Source organism: Leucopleurus acutus, assembly GCF_964270905.1.
Source record: "Leucopleurus acutus genome assembly, chromosome: 3".
NCBI lineage: Eukaryota > Metazoa > Chordata > Mammalia > Artiodactyla > Delphinidae > Leucopleurus > Leucopleurus acutus.
This window is the reverse complement of record NC_139145.1, coordinates 6438449-6456311: the sequence shown is the minus strand read 5'-3', so window position 1 is coordinate 6456311 and position 17863 is coordinate 6438449. Positions and strand designations below refer to the sequence as shown.

Below are 17863 nucleotides of genomic sequence, written 5' to 3'. Positions count from 1 at the left end.
GTACCTCCCCCTGCTAAAGATTCAAGGTTAGAAGAGATCACATGCCTCTCTTTCCATGGTTCACAAGGTCCCTGCATGACCTTTCTTGCACCATGTCCACTTTCTGACCTCCACTCCCTGCCTCCACTCTGCTCCAGCAGTGAGCTGATCACCTCATTGTTTCTTGAAAAAGACAAGCTTGTCCCTCCCCAACTCAGGCCACTTGCACCAGCTATCCATTCTTCCCAGAGTGCTGTGGCCTCCTGACCTTCCATTGGCTCACTCCTTCCTGACCATCAGGTGACAGCTCAGAAGTCACCTCACAGGGCTTCCCTGGTGGCGCAGTGGTTGGGAGTCCGCCTGCCGATGCAGGGGACGCGGGTTCGTGCCGCGGTCCGGGAGGATCCCACATGCTGTGGAGTGGTTGGGCCCGTGAGCCATGGCCGCTAAGCCTGCGTGTCCGGAGCCTGTGCTCCGCAACGGGAGAGGCCACAACGGTGAGAGGCCCGCGTACCGCAAAAAAAAAAAAGAAGTCACCTCACAGAGAAACTTTCCTGACCCATCACCATCACATCCTTCTGGGGTTTTGTTTTGTTTTGCTTTTGCTTTGTAGCACTTAATATAACGTAAGATCGTTTGCTGCATGTGTTGATTCATTGTCTCTTTCCCCATTTTAAACCGTGAGCGGACTCTGGGAGTGGGGACGTTGGTCTGTCCTGTTCATCTCTGGGTCCCCAGCGCCTAGCACAGAGTAGGCACTCAAGAAACGTAGGTTGACGCGCAGCAACGAAGACCCAACACAGCCAAAAATAAATAAAAACAACAAAAAACAGTAGTGTTAAATTCTAGAGTGACTTTCTGAGATGTAGTGACACTTAGTGAGGCTGTATTAAAAAAAAAAAAAAGAAAAGAAAGAAACGTAGGTTGGATAGGTGACTCATTCCACGCCGGTATACCCAAGGCTCTCCATCCATCCTCCTGAAAACACGCACCTCTCCATCCTTAGGCTACACCCGTTCCGGGTGTCCCGAGGACGGACAGTTGGCTTGCTTCCCGCCCTTGGCTATCTCAGCAGACCCGTTCCAACGTCAGAACTAAGTGCATTGAATATTTTGACGGCCACTGCCAATTTCCCTCCAAAGAGGAGGCCCTCTAAACACGACCTCTTCAAAAAAGAGAACCGCTGTTTATCCCCTTTCGAGGTATGGTGACGGGATTGGAGAGGATGAAGATGCTCATTTTGCAGAGGAGAACACAGAGGTCCGGGGAGATTTTAATCCTAGATCTCTGCCTGTAGATTCTTTGCACCCTACGACTGCCCTCGGCTTGCAAATCCACCACGGCGCACGCTCCGCCATCCAGGACAATCCCGGATCTCAGGCCCCGCCTCCTCGCGGAGCACTGTGCACAGGCCCCCTCCTCCGTTCTCGCGAGACCCGGGAGGCGAAAAATGGCGCCGACGTGAGCGCGAGCTTGCGGCCACCGAAGGAGTCACCGCAGCCTTAGCTGGAGCCGCCGGAGCCGCGGGAACAAGAAGCCTAACCAGGCCGAGGATGGTGAGCGCGGCGCCGGGGACGCGGACGCGGCGAACCAGCGGGGACTGGCGGGGAGCGGCCCTGTAGCGCACATAGCCTCCGGCCGACCCCGCCCCCACATCCGGGCACTCGCCCGCCGCTGGCTGTCACTCGGGGAGCACCCTACCCCCTACTTCTGGGCCTGGTTCCGACTGGGCCACGCCCACAGGGCTCGGGCACCGCCCCAGATCTTCATACGGCCGGGGCCCCAGCACTTCCAGTTCGCCTGCACAGCTCGAGCCCAGCTGGTAGATATATCTCCGTGCTCGAACAACCCACTCGGCCACTTTTGGCCCCTCCAGCACCTTCCTCTCCGCGCCCGGTTCAGAGCCCCGCCTTTGCCCCGCCCACTCCCTATGGGCCACGCCCCTGCCTTGTAGGGGGCCTCCCACCTTTCCAAGTTAGGGTCAAAGGCATGCTTCTTTCATATAGATGATTCTTAAAAAGGTACCCCCTTCTACATTTGGAACACCTCCAAGCTCCCTTCCAGAGGATGGGGACACAGGAGGCAGGAGCTCTATCCACCCTCACCCCCTGCCACTCCTTAGGATGGGGGCTGACTGGGTGACGTCTCCGGGGCATTTGCTGCTTCAGGAATGCCCAGTGGTCCTGGCGGGGTGGAGTTCCCCTGGCTGGCCCAGGCAGACCCTGGGCCCAGAGGGGTTCTCCCCACCTCTTCCTTCCACCAGGAGGAGGAAACCTCGGGTCCCAGCCCGGACATGCCGGGCACTGCAGAGCCCAGCTCCAGTGAGACCGACAAGGAGGTGTCCCCAGTTGTGGCTGCTGTAGCCACTTCCTCTTCCATGGGGGAGGAGCCAGGCTCTGACCAGGCAGCCACACCCCCAGTGTGGGAACGTGGAGGGCTTGGAGGGACCCAGCAGGGTGCCTCCCCAGCCCCAGACAGTGGCCATGCTGGCCCTGGACCCGGCCTTGGCCTGACCAGCACTGTCTCCGGAACCAGTGAGGACCTGCGGCCTCCCAGACGACGCCCACCACCAGGTGACCCGTGATGGGGCCTTCTGGGGGATCACAGGCCTGGAACGATAGAAGTGAAGAATACAGAGTATCTCCAGACTTGGGGCCCATCTAGAGGGAATCACCACTTACTGAGCCCCAGGTGTATGCCAGGCTGTGAGCCAGGCCAACTCAGCCCCAACCCTCTGTTGGGGGAGGCAGAGGGTGAAGGCCCCAGTAAGAGATCATAGGGTAATTGCAACCCCATACATGCCTCTCTGGGGTAGGGCCCTGGACAGCGTGGATGGAGAAGGGATGGTGACACACCCCTCCCCTCGCTTCTGTGGGTCCTGCAGGGAAGCAGATACCCTGCTCCAGCCCTGGCTGCTGCCTCAGTTTCCCCAGCGTTCGAGACCTGGCACAGCATCTGCGTACCCACTGCCCACCCACACAGTCCCTGGAAGGTAGGGCCAGGGTAGGTGGTGGGGAGGCAGGTTAGGGCGGGAGGCAGGCAGAGCCGACTGGCCACCCCTCTCCACTCCTCTGTCCTTCATCCCTGCCCTGCCAGGCAAGCTCTTCCGCTGTTCCGCCCTGAGCTGCACCGAGACTTTCCCCAACATGCAGGAACTGGTGGCACACGGCAAGCTGCACTACAAACCCAATCGCTACTTCAAGTGAGACCCCGTCCACCCCCACGTCTGCTGGCGCTCGGTGACCAGGCAGCTCCCCCCACCACTGATTTGACAGCCACTACCGGGGGTCCGGGCTTTTCTCCCTTCCTAGTCTAGGGGGTTGGGTCGGGGAAGTGGGCATGAACTAGGGCAAGCCTTGCCCTTAACCTGCCCAGAAGAGACACTGGTCTTTAGAGCAAGTTCCAGGGACCCCGAGGGCGGGGCTCGGAAGGGGTATGGGGGGGGCATTCTTGGCGCGGCTCCGCCCAGCCCTCTACCTCCCAAGAGGAAAAGCGATCCCCTAAGTCACAATTGAGACTTCCTTCCTCATCTTCCCAGGGCTCCAACCTGGAGGGGTCCGGAAGGGTCGCGACCACAATAGGGGGACGCTTAGGGCAGACTCCTCCCCCGCAGATGGGGGATCTGTTGTTTGGGCCCGGGCTCCCTTACCACCCTCGAGCGGCGGCTCCGCAGGTTACTACGGATAGGCCCCTCCCTTGTCCCGCAGGAGACCCAGCCCAGCCCTGTGCCGCCCCCAGGTGTGAGAACTGCCTCCTGCGCTTCCGCACGCACCGCTCCCTCTTCAAGCACCTGCATGTTTGCGCCGAGCATGCGCAGAGCCCAGCCCCGCCGCCACCCCCCGCCCTCGACAAGGAGCCACCAGCGCCCGAGCGTCCCCCGGAGTCCGACCCTGCGTTGGCGCCTGGGCTACAGTTCCCGCTGCTCGAGCCATTCACGACCCCTGCCCCTGCCCCCACCGGGCCCTTCCTGCCGTACTTGAACCCCGCGCCTTTTGGCCTAAGCCCACCACGCCCGCGCCCCTTTCTGGCCGCCGCTCCCGGGCCGCCCGCCTCCAGCGCCGCAGTCTGGAAAAAGAGCCAAGGTGAGTGTGGGGGCGGGACGCCTGAAGGGTGGGCTGGGCTCCCTCTAACTTCTGACCTTGACCCGCCCATTTACCGCAGGTGCCGGCGGCAGCCCGCGAAGACCCCAGGGCGGCTCCGATACGCCCTCAGGTGCGTGCAGGTGATCACCGGGGAGGGTGGAGGGGATTTCTCCCCTGCGGGGCATAGGGGATACTGGGAGGCAGCGGTGCCCACCCCCTTCCCAGGTGGCCAGAAATGTCACCCCCGAAATACAGGATTTTGCCTTTAAAAATTACGGCCCCTGCTCTTTATCTGCGCCGGCGTTTCCGTGTAAAACTCTCACCCGGTTCCCGAGTCCTTCCCCCTACGTTGGTTCAGAGGATGGGAGAGGGTTCAGAGGATAAGTCAAGTTTGGTGCCCCCAAATACATGGGGAAACGCCCGGGACAAATGGATCAGCCGTTCCAGAGCCCCGGCGCCTGGGAGCTGAGGGGGAGGCGGGGAGAAAGGTACGACCCGCCCTCGCCCCGGTCCTCGCCCTCGCCCAGGGCCCGGGGCTGACGGGGTCCCGCCTGCCCGCAGGGCACGCGGCCCCGAGCCGCATCGTGTGGGAGCACACGCGCGGCCGCTACTCGTGCATGCAGTGCGCCTTCTCCACGGCCTCGCGGCCCGCCATGACCCTACACCTGGAGGACCACCGCCCCATCGCCCCTGCGGCCCCGGCGCCCGGGCAGCCGCGCCCCGACGCGCCGGCGGGTAAGGCCCGGGAGCGCACGGGTGGGGAGGGCGGGGGCCCTGAGGCGAGGGGCGGGGGCCCTGAGGCGAGGGGCGGGGCTGAGGCTCAGGCGCCCCCTCCTCTGCTCCACCCAGACCCGGCCCCGCTGGCACCCAAGGTGTCGCCGCTGCTGTCAGAGGGGGAGTGTCCGGTTTTCTCGCCGCTCTGAACCACGCCGCGTTGCGGGTGGGCTGTGGGTAGTTTTGTAATTTTAGGGGGGCCTGCGATGGGCGGGGTGGCGGGACAATAAAGGAGGCAGATGAGCCAGCCTGTGCTGTGTCTGGGTCCCATGCCCCTCCAGTGCAGTCCTGGGGCGCTCCCACCTCGGAAGGGGGCAGGCCTCCCCCTCACAGCCCACCTGTGTCCCACCTCCCTTGTCAACCTCAGCAGTGGGACAGCTGTAGATGGTCCTCTTTCCTGTCCCACCACTTCCAGAAACCATATGAGACGGAAGTTTTCCAGTTTTATTTAAAAACTTCCAGGAGTCAGGAGCGCCCGCCCAGCTGGAGCCCCCCAGGTCCTGAGGCCAGCACTGACTCTCAGGGAGGTGACAGGGTGGTGGGGCAGTCCCAGCAGTAGAAGGGAGGTGCCAGGGCCCCCAGGGCTGGGCACTCTGGCAGGCGGGAGCTCAGGCCTCATCGTCATCCTCCTCACTGTCTTCGGCTGCCCCCTACCCCTCCTCCCCCTGCCCCAGCTCTGAGGAGGAGGGTGGGTCAAGGCCAGCCCTGGAGAGCCTGGGCTTCCTCCCTTCTCACCTCTCCCCCATATAGGTTCTCTTCTTCCTTTCCTTCCTGGGAAGTCAGGCTGGGGGCAGAGTTCAAAATCTGGTCCCACACTGCTGTCACCAGAACCCTGAGGGTCAAGCCTCCAGTGTATGGAAGTCCCACGCATTGCTGGCAGCCACCCCTCAGGCCGGCTTTACTTCCTGCATCTTGCTCCCTTCCAGCCCAAGCTTCAATCCCGCCCGCCCGCCACCCCCCCCCACCCCGTTCTGGAGCACCGGAGGCAACCACCCCCCGCCCTTCCCCCCAGTCTGAACACCTCTGGAAACAGGGAACTCTTCCGATCGTGCTCCTCCCCTGGCTAGTACCCCCACCGCTCCCCACAGCTCCCTTCAGCTCTCTGGATGAAGATCCTGTTCTCCTAGTAGCCCACAAGGCCCCATCTTGAACCTCTCCACCTCCTCTTCTCAGGACCACACTCGGCATCTCTCTCCTCTTCCTCCTGGGGAACATAGGCATCCTGTGAGCAAGAACCCAAGGACCAGGTCCCCAGCCGCACCCCACCCTGTTCATCCCGTATCTCCTCCATCTTCCAAGTCATCAGAGTTGTCCTTTATCTGCGCCAGCAAGACATTAGTCACCCCCTGGGTGGAGTCCCCAGGCCTCACACCCCTCACTTACCAGCCTCCCATCTTCCCCTCGCCCCCCTTACCATCCTCCCCCTAGTCCTCCTCAGAATCTTCGTTCCCCAGCATGTTGGCCTCAGTCTCAGAGCTGAGCAGGGTCCCCAGCATCGAAGCCATCCAGGTAGCCAAGCTCGAGTAACGACTCAAAATCCTGCTCCGTGAGCGCAGCTGCTGTGACTCCTCGAAGCCGAACAGCTCCAAGTTCTGAAGGCCCTTCAGCTTCTCCTGGGAAGGGCAACAGGGAGATCTGGGCACCCTTTGGACCTGTCCCACCTGGACCCAGGAGCCGGCCTGCCCGCCTGCCTGCCCCACTGCCCTCAGCCTCACAAGGGGCTTTAGGGCTCCAGTGTCCTTGATGGGGTTGCAGCTGAGTCGCAGGTGGCTCAGGCCAGGCGCCCACTCTGCTAGCACCTCCAGGCCCCCACAGAAGCGGCTGTCACTGAGCACCTGCTGTAGGGCCAGATGGGCCGTCAGGGAACCCTGGGGCTCAGGCCCCCTGTGAGCTCCCCTCCCCTGTCTCAGCCAGAAGCCTTGGAACCACAGCTGGGTGATCCTGGGAAAGACAATCTCTCTGCATCTCAGTTTCTTACTCCTTAAAATGAGCGTCATGAATGCTCATCCTTTGGAGTTCTTGTGAGGATTCAAAAGAGGGATGGGGAGCGAGGGAGGGGGCTTGGGAAATGTTCGCAGGTGGTTGACATCACTCCAACCACCAAGCCTGTGGCCGGCTGCCTGGGACCCTCTCAGGAACCTGGGGAGGAGGTGGGTCCAGGGGTCCACTTTACAGATAGAGGTGAGGCTAGGAGGGTAAGCTGACTGAGCCCTGACTCTAGCCGGGCCCGGTTCCAAGTCACCGATTCTGCACCACCCCAGAAGCGGGGCAGTTACCACTGATGAGAAAACCCAGGCAGCAAGGCCCAAAGGGCACTGCCTCCTTTTCCTGCACTCACAAGGCCCCTAGACACCCTTGGGAATATGGCTCTAGGCCCATCCCTTCCTGCATCTTCAGGGCTTGGTGTCCCATCTCCAGCGTACCAGGGTCCCCCAGCCCCTGGAGTTTTCCCCATCAAGCCCCTCATTCAGGCACCCCCGAATCTAGGCAGTGCCACTTCGCAGTCTGTCAGGACCTTCCCAGAGAGACCCAGGTATCTTGGTCCAGGTAGGTGCCGCCCCCCCAACCGCGTCACCCACAAAGATGCAACAGCCCCTCCCATGGGTACAGTGGGTCCACAGTCCCCCCGGGCCCCTCGCTGCCCTCTGGAGCAAGCTGAAATTGCCCTGAGGCCTAGGGAGTTGGCTCACTCTGAAAACTGACCCCTACCTTCACCCCCTCCCAACTCCCATCCAACCTTTGTCTGCTCGCCTGGGAAGTCTTACTGTTCCCACTGTCCCTTCTGGGCTCCTGCAGCCCCTGACCTCCCTCTGGCCAACCAAGCTGGGAGCCCCACAGAGGGTCCCTCCACCGCACCCCAACTCCAGGATGCCTGAAAGCTGAGTCCTCTTAGGGCCCCGGATCCGCCCAGCAGAGGGCGCCCAAGAGTGTCGGTCTGAAGGGAGAATGAATGAGGGGCCGGCGCGTCCAAGCAGGCAACCCACCTTACACAGCCGCCGCAGAGTGGGCAGGTTGGCCTGAGACTGCAGGCTCACGTTGAACAGGCTGAGCCGCTCCAGGACCCAGACCTCTTCATCATCCCCAGCCTCCTACTCGGAGGCGGACCAACATCCGGAAATGTGACCCAGCGCGCATGTCTGTCCGTTCAAGGGCAGGGATGCACGGGCACGAGGCTCCAGAATCCCCAAGCTGTGCTCTTAAGAGCAGACACAGGCAGTCACTGCCGACTGCTGTCTGTGGCCTTCATGGCAGCGGCGAGTGAAGGGCTCCTGCTGGGAATGCAATGCCCAGCCTCCGTCCCTGTCTCCTGTGGATCTTTCTGGAGACTTCAGTACATCTCTGTTACTCTCGCTGTGATCCTTGGACCAGCAGTATGGGCGTCACCTGGGATGCTTCAGAATCTGAGGCCCCACCTCAGACCCGAGGCACAACCCACACTTTCTCGGGGTCTCAGGGTGACTTGTGGGCACCAGTGCTCCTCAGCGGCACACTAGAATCCCCCTGAGGGTGTGTAAGAAATCCCCAGGCTCAGGCCACACCCCAGACCCATTAAGTCAAAATCTCCAGGAGCTTCTGTCTTTCTGTGAACTCAAAGGATCCCGGTGGCATAGCTGAACCGAGAAGCGGGGCTCTGCACTCTCCCACTGGGTGTTTTCTCCCTTTCTCTATGAGCCCGAGGTCACTGACTTCCTGGGGACCGAGCCCTGCCATCAGGGTCTCCCTCGTCTGGCCTCGCACCCTGCACCCTCACAGCTCTAATCTTGCCTACCACCTTCACCCCCTCTCTGCTGGCCTCCCAGCTGTCCCCATTTTCCTCCTCCTCTTGTCCTCTGGGAGCCTTGGACATTCCCCACCCACCCACCCACCCACCACCAAACGTGCCATCCCACCTGGGCCCTCGGCCCTTGTTACAGTTGCCCCTGTAACAGGGAAGTCCTAAGTCCTGCTCAGAGCTGGAAATCAGGCTACAGGGAAGTGTTGAAATGAGGAAGGCGTACTGAGGCAACAAGAGCCAGCAGGAGGGCCTCACCCGTCAGGCTCGCTCTACTCCTGGGGTCTCACGCCCGGAACTGGCCGTGCCCCTTTCCCGCTGAGAACTACCACTCCCCTCCCGCAGAGGCCCTGGGAGGAGTTGGCCTTGGCCTGCCTCTGTCGGCAGGAGGTCCTCAGGGCCTGGCATGAGTCCTTCCTGGAGTCCGGAGGTCAGCACACCGCAGGGCATGGGGTGGGAGAGGGGGGGCCAGCAGAGTCGAGAAACGAGTGACTGTTGGGTGTCTGCTGAGAAATGCACAAAGGGCAGCGCAGGACAGGAATTCAAGAAGCTCCCAGCAGGACCTGAAGACAGGCTGGGGCTGTCCCCCCTCCTCCCCTTCCTCCTCTGCCCTCCCGCCTGGCCAGTAGACCCCACCCCGTGGGGCCCGTGGAGCAGAAGCTACAGTCACTTCCTGAAGGCAGCAGCCCTGGCTCAGGTCCCACTCGCCCTGTGGCCCGTCACCCGCCCGCAGCCATGGTGAGTGAGCCCCCAAGCCCTGGGAGAGCCCCCCACTGGCCGGAGGCAAGGGATGCCACGGGTGGAAACTGGAAGGCACATTCCAAGAGCGGGGCGGCAGAGGGGCTGGCAGGTTTTCAGGGTTGTGACCGACACAAACGCCCAGAGGTAGGAGGCAGCCAGGACCCACCTCTGGTACAGCTCAGGCTCCCGAGGGGCCTGTAGCAGAGGCTGAGGCTGCGACTAGAAGGGAGACGGGTGGCACTGCCCAGACGACCCCCCCCCCGCCATGAATAGCAACCCGGTAACAGGCAGCCAGGGTGAGGGGCAGGGCCTTCCTGGGGGCGACAAAGCGGGTCACGCACACGCTGCCCACCCCCCACCCCAGCAGCGCCCCAAGGCCTGACCTGCTGACCCCGGCTTCTCTGGCCCCCTGGGTCACCTGGGAGCCTTGCCCCAACCCACCAGTTAGGGGGGCTTCCACAGAGGCGTCTCAGGCCCCGGCACCTTTCCTTGTTCTCTGGATCAGGGCAGAGTGAGGCACAGGCGGGGGCAAAGTCCCCGAGGTCGTACCCTTCCCCTCCCCGGTCTCCTCGACCCCAGGTGAAGCCAGGCCTGGGAGCTGTGGCAGGGCCACCTCTGGGGTGACCTGTCGGTCAGAGCAGCCCTGGCCTACTTGTGCATCTCCTGTGTCCGTGACCAAGGATGTGGGGCTGGTCAAGACCATACCTGGGACGGACTTCCTGTGCCAGGGCTGGTGCGCGTGCCCACGCTCGGGAGCCTGCCTGCCGGGCCTGGTGGGCATCCCTGACCATCAGTCGGGGTGTCTGAGACTGTGGGGCCCTGCCCTCAGGTTTGCCTCTAGGTCTCTTAGTGTCTCTCCACGTGAGTCTGTGTGAGAACGTGATGGTCAGGCCGCCCATATGCCTGTCTCTGTGTCCTGTGCGTTCTTTATTTCAACAAAGAATTACTGAGCATCTTAGCACAGGCCAGGTGCTGCCCGTGGGCGCTGACAGTCCACAGGGGCTGGGAGAGGAGGAGAGACCAAAACAAAACAAAAAAATCCCACAAATAGCCAAAACACATTTAAAAACAAGTATTGGAACCTCCCCGGCGGTCCAGTGGCTAAGACTCTGCACTTCCAATGCAGGGGGCGTGGGTTCAATCCCTGGTCGGAGAACTAATATCCCACATGCCGCGAGGCATGGCCACCGCCGCCGCCCCCCCCACCCCCAAAAAAAATAGTATTAAGTAAAATAAATAGAATGATACAAGGTGTCAGGTACTAATTAAGAGAAACATCAGGCAGGTTGGGGAGGATAGAGAATCCTGGGAAGGGGGAATCCAATCTTCTTTTTTTAATTAGGGTGGTCTGGGAGGAAGTCCTCTCTAATAAGGAATATGGGAGCAGAGACCTGGAAGAGGAGAAGGAGAGCCATGGGGAGAGCAGTGGGGAGAGTGTCCCAGGCAGAGGGCAGGAGATGGGAGAAGGGGAGGCCAAGGAGGTGACTGGGTAGGAGAGGTCGAATCTACCGTTCAGGGCCTTTGTGAGATTTTTTTTTTTTTTTTTAATTTATTTGGCTGCACTGGGTCTTGGTTGCAGCATGCGGGATCGTTAGTTGTGGCACGCGGGATCTAGTTCCCTGACCAGGGATCGAACCCGGGTCCCCTGCGTTGGGAGTGCGGAGTCTTGGCCGCTGGACCGCCAGGGAAGTCCCTCGTGAGATCTTTAGCTTCTACTGTGGGGAAATGAAGGAACATGGCCAGATTTTGAGCAGAGGTGCACAAACCGACTCTGGGTTAACTGGCCTCCTCCGGCTGTTGTGAGGGGCCTGACCAGGGATGGGGACGCGGGGTCAGGGGTCGGGGGCGGGCAGGAGACCAAGGAGGAGCCTATTAAATGATCCAGGCAACAGGGGATACTGCCTTCCCCGGTTGGGCTCCTCCGGGCCAGGACAGTGGTGCAGGCGGTGAGAAGTGGCTGGATTCCGGATGTATTTTGAAATGAGAAAAGAAGGGCCTGGGGGCATGGGGGGGGGGGAAGCTCGAGGATGCTCCCCTGACTGAGGGGGCGGGGCGGGCTATGGGAGCAGCAGGCCCCAGGGGCCCCAGGAGCTCGGATCCAGAGTGGGGTGAGGCTGGGTGCGCATCCTGGTCCTGAGTGGCGAGGTCAGAGGGTGTGGTAGTTTAGGAGAGCCTGCAACCCACCGGGAGGCTAGAGACACAAAAACGTGGGAGTCTATGGCCAACAGAGATGGCGGCCAAGGGCAGAAGGTGGGGGAGAGGAGCTAACTGAACAGGAGCCAGGGGAAGGGGGTGCGTGTCCGTGACCATGTCCGCTTGTCCCACGTCCGTCTCTCCACCACCCGCATGTGTCCGAGTCCCTGCCTGACTCCGTGTCCCCTAGGGGAGTCATCAGGACTTTCGGAGCCTTCAAGCAAAGTTCCAGGCCTCTCAGCCCGAGACCGGCAAACTCTCCCAAGTATCTCCAAAGCCCGAGTTCAACAAACTCCTCAAAAAGTTTCCACAGCCTGAGCTAGGCGAGCATCCCAAGAAGCACCCCCAGCCCGAGTTCACTGATCTGCCCAAGAAGCCCTGCAAACTTGAGTTCAGTGAACTCTCCAAGAAGGTTCCACAGCTCAAGGCCACTCCATTCCCCAGGAAGCCCCTGCAGCCTGAGCTCAGCCACGCCCCAAGGCCCCCCACAGGGCCCAAGTTCGGTGCATTCCCCAGGAAGTCCCAGCAGCCTGAGTCCAATGAGGCCACCCTGAAGCCCCCCCAGCCCAAGTTCAGTACCGTTCCCGAGAAGCCCCCGCAGCTTGGGGTCAGTGGTCTCCCTGAGAAGTCCCTGCCGCAGCCCGAGTCCACTGAGGTCCCCCCAATGCCCCCTTCAAAGCCCGAGTCCAGTGAGCCCCAGCCTCACTCCTCACAGCCCTACTTCAGTACAGTCCCCGGAAAGATGCCACAGCCTCCGCTGAGTGACCTCCCCGAGAAGCCCCCGCGGCCCGAGTGTGGTGACCTCCCCAGGACGTCCTCGGGGCCCGAGTGCAGCCTGCTCCCCAAGGAGTTTCTGCAGCCCGAGTGGCGGGGGCCGCCCTGCAAGTCCTCCCAGCCCAAGCCCAGATCTCTGCCCAGGAAGCGCCCGCAGGCAGAGTTCTTCGGTGACCTCCCTAGAAAGCCTCCACTCCCTGGCTCCCGTTCAGAGAGCTCACTGCCCACTGCCGTTGCAGGCTCCAGCCCTAGGTTCCCACTCAGCCCAGGGTTTGGAGCCAGGCAGCAGAGATCTGGAGCCCTCACTTGCGGTGGAGGCTCGAGGCTGGGCCTCAAACCTGGCCACCCACCCCGGCGAAGGCCTCTCCCCCCAGTCAGCAGCCTGGGCGCCCCTCCAGCCAAGCCCCCACTACCCCCAGGCCCCAGGGACGTCCAGAGATTTCGAAGGACCTTGGCAGCAGGCACAGGTGGGTGAGGGCGGCCCAGGCAGAAAGGAGGGTGTGGAGGCTCCCTGGCAGTGCCCGCCTCCCTCCCTCCTGTTCTCATCTCCCCACAGCTCTGCCGAGGAGCTCTTCTGCCGGCTTCCTGGCTCGACAGCCTGAAGACACCCCACAGTGAGTAGGAGTCAGGGGGTACAGGCGTGGGTCACGGGACCGAAAGAGGCCCTCATCTCAGGTATCCCCACAGGGACCCAGATGAGGCCTACAAGCTGTACGAGGACGTGGAGCCCACAGACGACTCCAGACCCAGCCCCAAGGGCAGAGGTTTGTTGGTAACAGGGCCAGGCCCTCAGCCAGACCAGTCTGCCAAGGCACCTGGGGAACATTTGTCACAAGGGTGTGTTCTGCCATGCTGCTAGCGTGACGCCAAGTGGCAATCCATATCCCTGATGGATTGAAAGCAGCGCCAGGGGAGGAAGCAGAGAGAAGGAGGGGCCTTTCAGAAAGGTCACACCAGCTCCTGGTGGGTGGAACAATGTGAGTAAGGGCAGCCCAGAGGCCAGCAGCCTGACCAGGGTGTGGCCAGAGCAGGGGTGTGGGCCAGGGTGGTGGCAGAAGACATGGAGAGCAGTGGAAGGATCAGGTACAAAGCAGCAAGAGGACTTGGTGGTGCATCACCAGGGACGAGAGCGAGCTCATGACAGGGTTGAGGCCCAAATGTTGAGCCTGCACCTGAGTAAGGGACCCGTGGTGTTGGAGGTGCCTGAGGGATATCCAGGCAGGACTTGGGCCTGAACTCAGAGGCAGGGGCTGGAGACAGGGTGTGGCCGACCCTCCAGGTCTGCAGTCCCAGGCAACTCTCTCTCTGTGCTCTGGGTTTCCAAGGATGCTTCTTCTCTCCCTTCCACACCTCTGCTCCTGGAGAGCAGGATGAAGGCCAAGCAGGCCCAGCTCGCGGATGATGCATTCACCAACCCCATGTGAAAACACCAAGGCTCCCATGCCAGCACTTCACCGAATGTGCACAGCCCACCACCCCCGAGGCAGTGTCCTGCCCATTTTACAGGAGTGGAAGCTTGAGGACAAGCTTGAGGCAAGAAGTGACTTGCCCCAGGTCGCACAGCCGATACACAGGAGCCCAGACCCTAGGCTCCCAGGCTGCTTCCCTGCCCTGTCTTTGGAAGGGTCTCCTGCAGGGGAACGTTTCATCAGAGGTGCCTTTGCGATCCCCAGCTACCGCTCCCACCTCACCAGCCCACCCTCCAAAGTCTGCTGCCTATACAGCTGTTACTCCTTCCCCAGCCCCTTCTGCTTCTCCTGGGCTTTCCCCAGGGGCTGCTTGCAACACCCCTGTTAGCACAGAGCTTCCTGACAGGGCCCCTCCTGCTTCCGCTCCAGTTAAGCTCTGTGGCTTGGGTCTGGGGGGCCTCTCTTGGGGATGTGGACGTGGGGAGGGAGCACCTCTGGCCATCCACTTCCAGCAGCTCCGCAGGCATGGCCCACCGCTTCCCCTTCCCCAACCCCAAGTAGACGAGGCACTTTCCTCCCTCTGCTCACCGTCCCAGCCACTGGACAACCGCCAGTCATTCTTCAAGGTTCTGAGCCGATACCACATGCTTCCCCAGATCTCCCCGCTTCTCGAGTGGGGCTCAGTGATTGTCCCAAAGGCAGCTCTGCCCTTCTCAAGTCTGTCCCCAGTTGGAAGGACTCTGGGCTCCCCCCTCCCACTCTCTGCCTCACTCAGAGCAGTGGCGGCTCCACTAGAGGCTCCCTGCACAGCTGGGGGCTCCTCTGGAGGGGCCGGGCCCAGCTCTTTCTCAGGAGCTGAGGGTAGCGTGCTCAGGATCACACTGCCAGAAAGCTGGGGACACAGGGCACCAGGGTCTGCCCCGCACTGCCGTGCCCAGGGCTGCACTCTCTGGCTGCGGCAGGTCTGTAGGGGCCCTGGGGTGAAGTCAAGGCTGCTCCCAGCCGGGTGACCATCTCCGGCCTGGGCAGCCTCTGGGTGGCACCGTTACCCGAGCACCACCCAGCTGAGGCTGGAGGCAAACTCAGTGTCTGAAGGGGTGGAAGGGCCCCATGCAGATGCCCCTCGGGCAGCTTGATGGAAGGGTCTGCTGGCCTAGAAATGTCCAGAGCAGCACTTCAAGTCATTCAGAGAGGACTGCAAAAAGCTAGGGGCTTCAGGTTCTGGATCCTTCACTCCCCTTGTGTTCACAAGGCTCTCACTGTAAGCCACACCCTTGGCCAACAGGGCTCATACCTGGAAAGCTGGTCATTTGCGGGGTAGTCAGTCCTCACCTGGGAGACCCCTCACAGTCCAGTCTCATCATCAGCCAGGCCAGGCAAGAGTCCCAGCCCAACAGCCCCTTCTTAGAGGGAGACTTCTTTGCTTCCAGGAAATATTTTTCTTCGCCTTACTTTTTGACCCAAATCTCATCACAATTCCCAGAACCCCACCTGCTCTACAAGGCAGGCGTGAAATGGCCTCAAAAGCCTACAGAGAAATCCTGCCTCTACCATTTAACAGCTGGGTGACCTGGGGCAGGCTGTGTTACCTCTCTGAACCCTTAGGTCCTCCTAGGCAAGCAACTTGGGATGACAGTCAAGACAGCTGAAATGAGTGGTAACGTTTCTGCCACGCCTGTCCTGCGACAGGAGTTAAGAAAATGAAAGGCAATCCACTAGAACTCCCAACTCATGAGAAAGGCCTGGGCAGCGGGGTGGGGAGGGGACCAAGGTCCTGAGAACTGACAAGGGAAAGAGCAGGCCGCCAGATTCAGAGGCCGAACCAATGGTCCCTGCCCTAACTCAGCATTCTGACTGTCCCAGATGAAGTGCTGTCTACCCAGCAACCCCCCAGGAGGCCACCACAAGACCAAGAGCCCAGGTACCAGAGGGCAAAGGGAGTGGGACAGGGTGGGGCTGAGCTCTGGGAGGACGGTAAAAGGGGGTCCCTGAGAAGCACGTCTTGCTCACGAGCACCCAACTCCCCGGGGGCTCAGGAAGGAGAAGGGCCCCCAGCCACAGCAGTTGCCGCCCACGGACCTGAAGTCTCTGAAGCAGATCCGGAAGGCAGAGAAAGCTGAGCGGGAGTTCCGGAAGAAGTTCAAGGTGTGAACCCCAAGCAAAGCAAGAGTCCTGGGAGGGCTGTGCTCAGCCCCAGTTGACCAAAGCCCCACAAATTCCATCCTCAGAAAGAAGCCAGGCAGGGGTCCTCGGGGTGGCAGCATGACCAAAAGCTCTGATGTCTTCCTCCCCAGTTTGAGGGGGAGATTGTGATTCAGACAAGGATGATGATTGACCCCAACGCCAAGACCCGTCGCGGGGGTGGCAAGCACCTGGCACTTCGGCGTGGGGAGATCCTGGAGGTGATAGAGTTCACCAGCAAGGAGGAGATGCTGTGCCGGGACACCAAGGGCAAGTGTGAGTGAGCCCAGCAGGGGCAGCCCTGGGAAGACGCCAAACACCAGGGAGGGTGGAGAACTCACCCACCCCCGCTCTCTCCTTGCAGATGGCTATGTACCCAGAACAGCTCTACTGCCCCTGTGAGTGCTGGCCCTGATGGGGTGGGGGATTTAGCGGGGAGGGGTGGGGTGACCCTTACTGACCTTAACTGTGCTCTCAACCAGGGAAACAGAGGTGTATGACGACGCCGGTTCCTGGGGTATGTATGGGGATGCTCCGGGTGGACTGGAAGGGACTACAGTGTCTTGGGAGGGGGTAAGGTCCCATCCCACTCCACCAGGGGCTGCTGGCTACCTGCTTATGGGGCAAGGGTCACTGGAAGTCACCCCTCCTCGGCAGATCCTCTGGATAACCAACCATTCCCCGGGGGACGATAAGGCCTACAGGGGTGGGGACCCAGGACAACCCACCAATCCAGCCACCTCTTAACCGAAGGAGCCCTGGATCCCAGTTTGGCCGTCACAGAACTGCCCAGGCTCCTGTCTGACCACGGACACAGACCACATAAAGCCCCTCTTTTAAAGCAATTCCTGCTTCTTGTCTTGTCTCTCCCTCCTGATGGGCACCACACAGTGGAGCCATGATCAGACACCTGGGGGAATCTGTGGGGTCACCCCCCTTCTCCAAGGTCACACCCCTCAAGGATATAGGCCAGAAAGGAGAAAAGTAGGGCAGGAGAAGGTAGCAAGGGAGCTGGCACCTTGCTAGACTTAGAGGTGGGAGTCCCCGTGATGGTACCCCGTGTCAGCCGCCAGCCAGAGTGAAGACCCTCCACATCCAACGTGACAAGCAGCAGCTGCAGCTTCTCACAGGCTACACAGCCCAAGTGGACTTACGTATGAGATCACATCTTGGGGGGAATGTGACCCAGTTCTGATAAGAGTCCAGGTATCAAGTTCAGCCTAAACCTCTGACAGGACAAAATATGCTCAGAAACTCTCACCCTACTTGGTCTGTTTTAGCAAAGAAAAGCTGCTATGGACTGAACATTTGTGTCCTTGCTGCCAAAAGCAATTCCTGCGTTGAAAACCTAACCCTCAACATGATGGTACTAGGAGGTGGGGCCTTTGGGGAGGGGATTAGGTCGTGGCAGCAGAGCCCTCATGAATGGGATTCGTGCCCCTACAAAAGAGGTCTGAGAGTGTTCCCTGGCAGGCCAGTGGTTAGGACTCTGCACGCACTTTCACTGCTGAGGGCCCAGGTTCAATCCCTGGTGGGGGAACTAAGGTCCCACAAGCTGTGTGGCGCAGCCAAACAAATAAAGCTAAAAAATTATTTTTTTAAAAAATAAATAAAAGAGGTCTGAGAAAGTTCCCTGGCCCCTTCTGCCATGTGAGGTTACAGCTAGAAGGTGTCATCCACGAACTAGGACCGGGCCCTCACCAGGCACTGAATTTCCCAGCGCTTTGATCTTGGACTTCCCAGCCTCCAGAACTGTGAGAAACAGATGTTTGTTACAGCAGCCAGAGCAGACTGAGACAAAAGTCTAACTGGAAACGAGCCTGATGCAGCATCTGTGCCCTACAGAACTGCACCAGGGGAGACAGGATGGCTCCGACAGCCAAGTGCACCATTAACGAGCCCTGGGGGATTGAGGTCCACTCAGGATTCCGTTTCCACGAAATTTTTCTGAAGTGGCT

General features: G+C 60.6%; 2 protein-coding genes across 4 annotated transcripts; both read left to right on the top strand.

The window, feature by feature from the left end:
- Positions 1–1429: 1429 nt before the first annotated feature.
- Positions 1430–4999, top strand: ZNF414 (zinc finger protein 414; the record flags this gene model as incomplete). 3 transcript variants are annotated; one of them, XM_082837087.1, is made up of 7 exons in its annotated part: positions 1430–1535; positions 2243–2552; positions 2864–2971; positions 3076–3181; positions 3718–4061; positions 4141–4191; positions 4623–4984. In XM_082837087.1, 7 exons carry the CDS (start codon positions 1533–1535, stop codon positions 4982–4984), a joined length of 1284 nt encoding a protein of 427 aa, XP_082693213.1. The 3 variants fall into 3 exon arrangements, with proteins under 3 accessions (XP_082693213.1, XP_082693215.1, XP_082693214.1); XM_082837088.1 differs by lacking the exon at positions 1430–1535 and having other exon boundaries at positions 2150–2552; positions 4623–4796; positions 4911–4999; XM_082837089.1 differs by lacking the exon at positions 4623–4984 and having other exon boundaries at positions 4141–4205.
- A 4019-nt stretch (positions 5000–9018) lies between these two features.
- On the top strand, positions 9019–16730 carry PRAM1 (PML-RARA regulated adaptor molecule 1). Its single transcript, XM_082837079.1, has 10 exons — positions 9019–9345; positions 11732–12782; positions 12872–12929; positions 13003–13079; positions 15588–15645; positions 15761–15869; positions 16019–16181; positions 16270–16303; positions 16388–16422; positions 16563–16730. The coding sequence occupies exons 1-10, from the start codon at positions 9343–9345 to the stop codon at positions 16598–16600; spliced, it is 1626 nt and encodes a 541-aa protein (XP_082693205.1). The 5' UTR covers positions 9019–9342; the 3' UTR covers positions 16601–16730.
- Positions 16731–17863: the final 1133 nt, after the last annotated feature.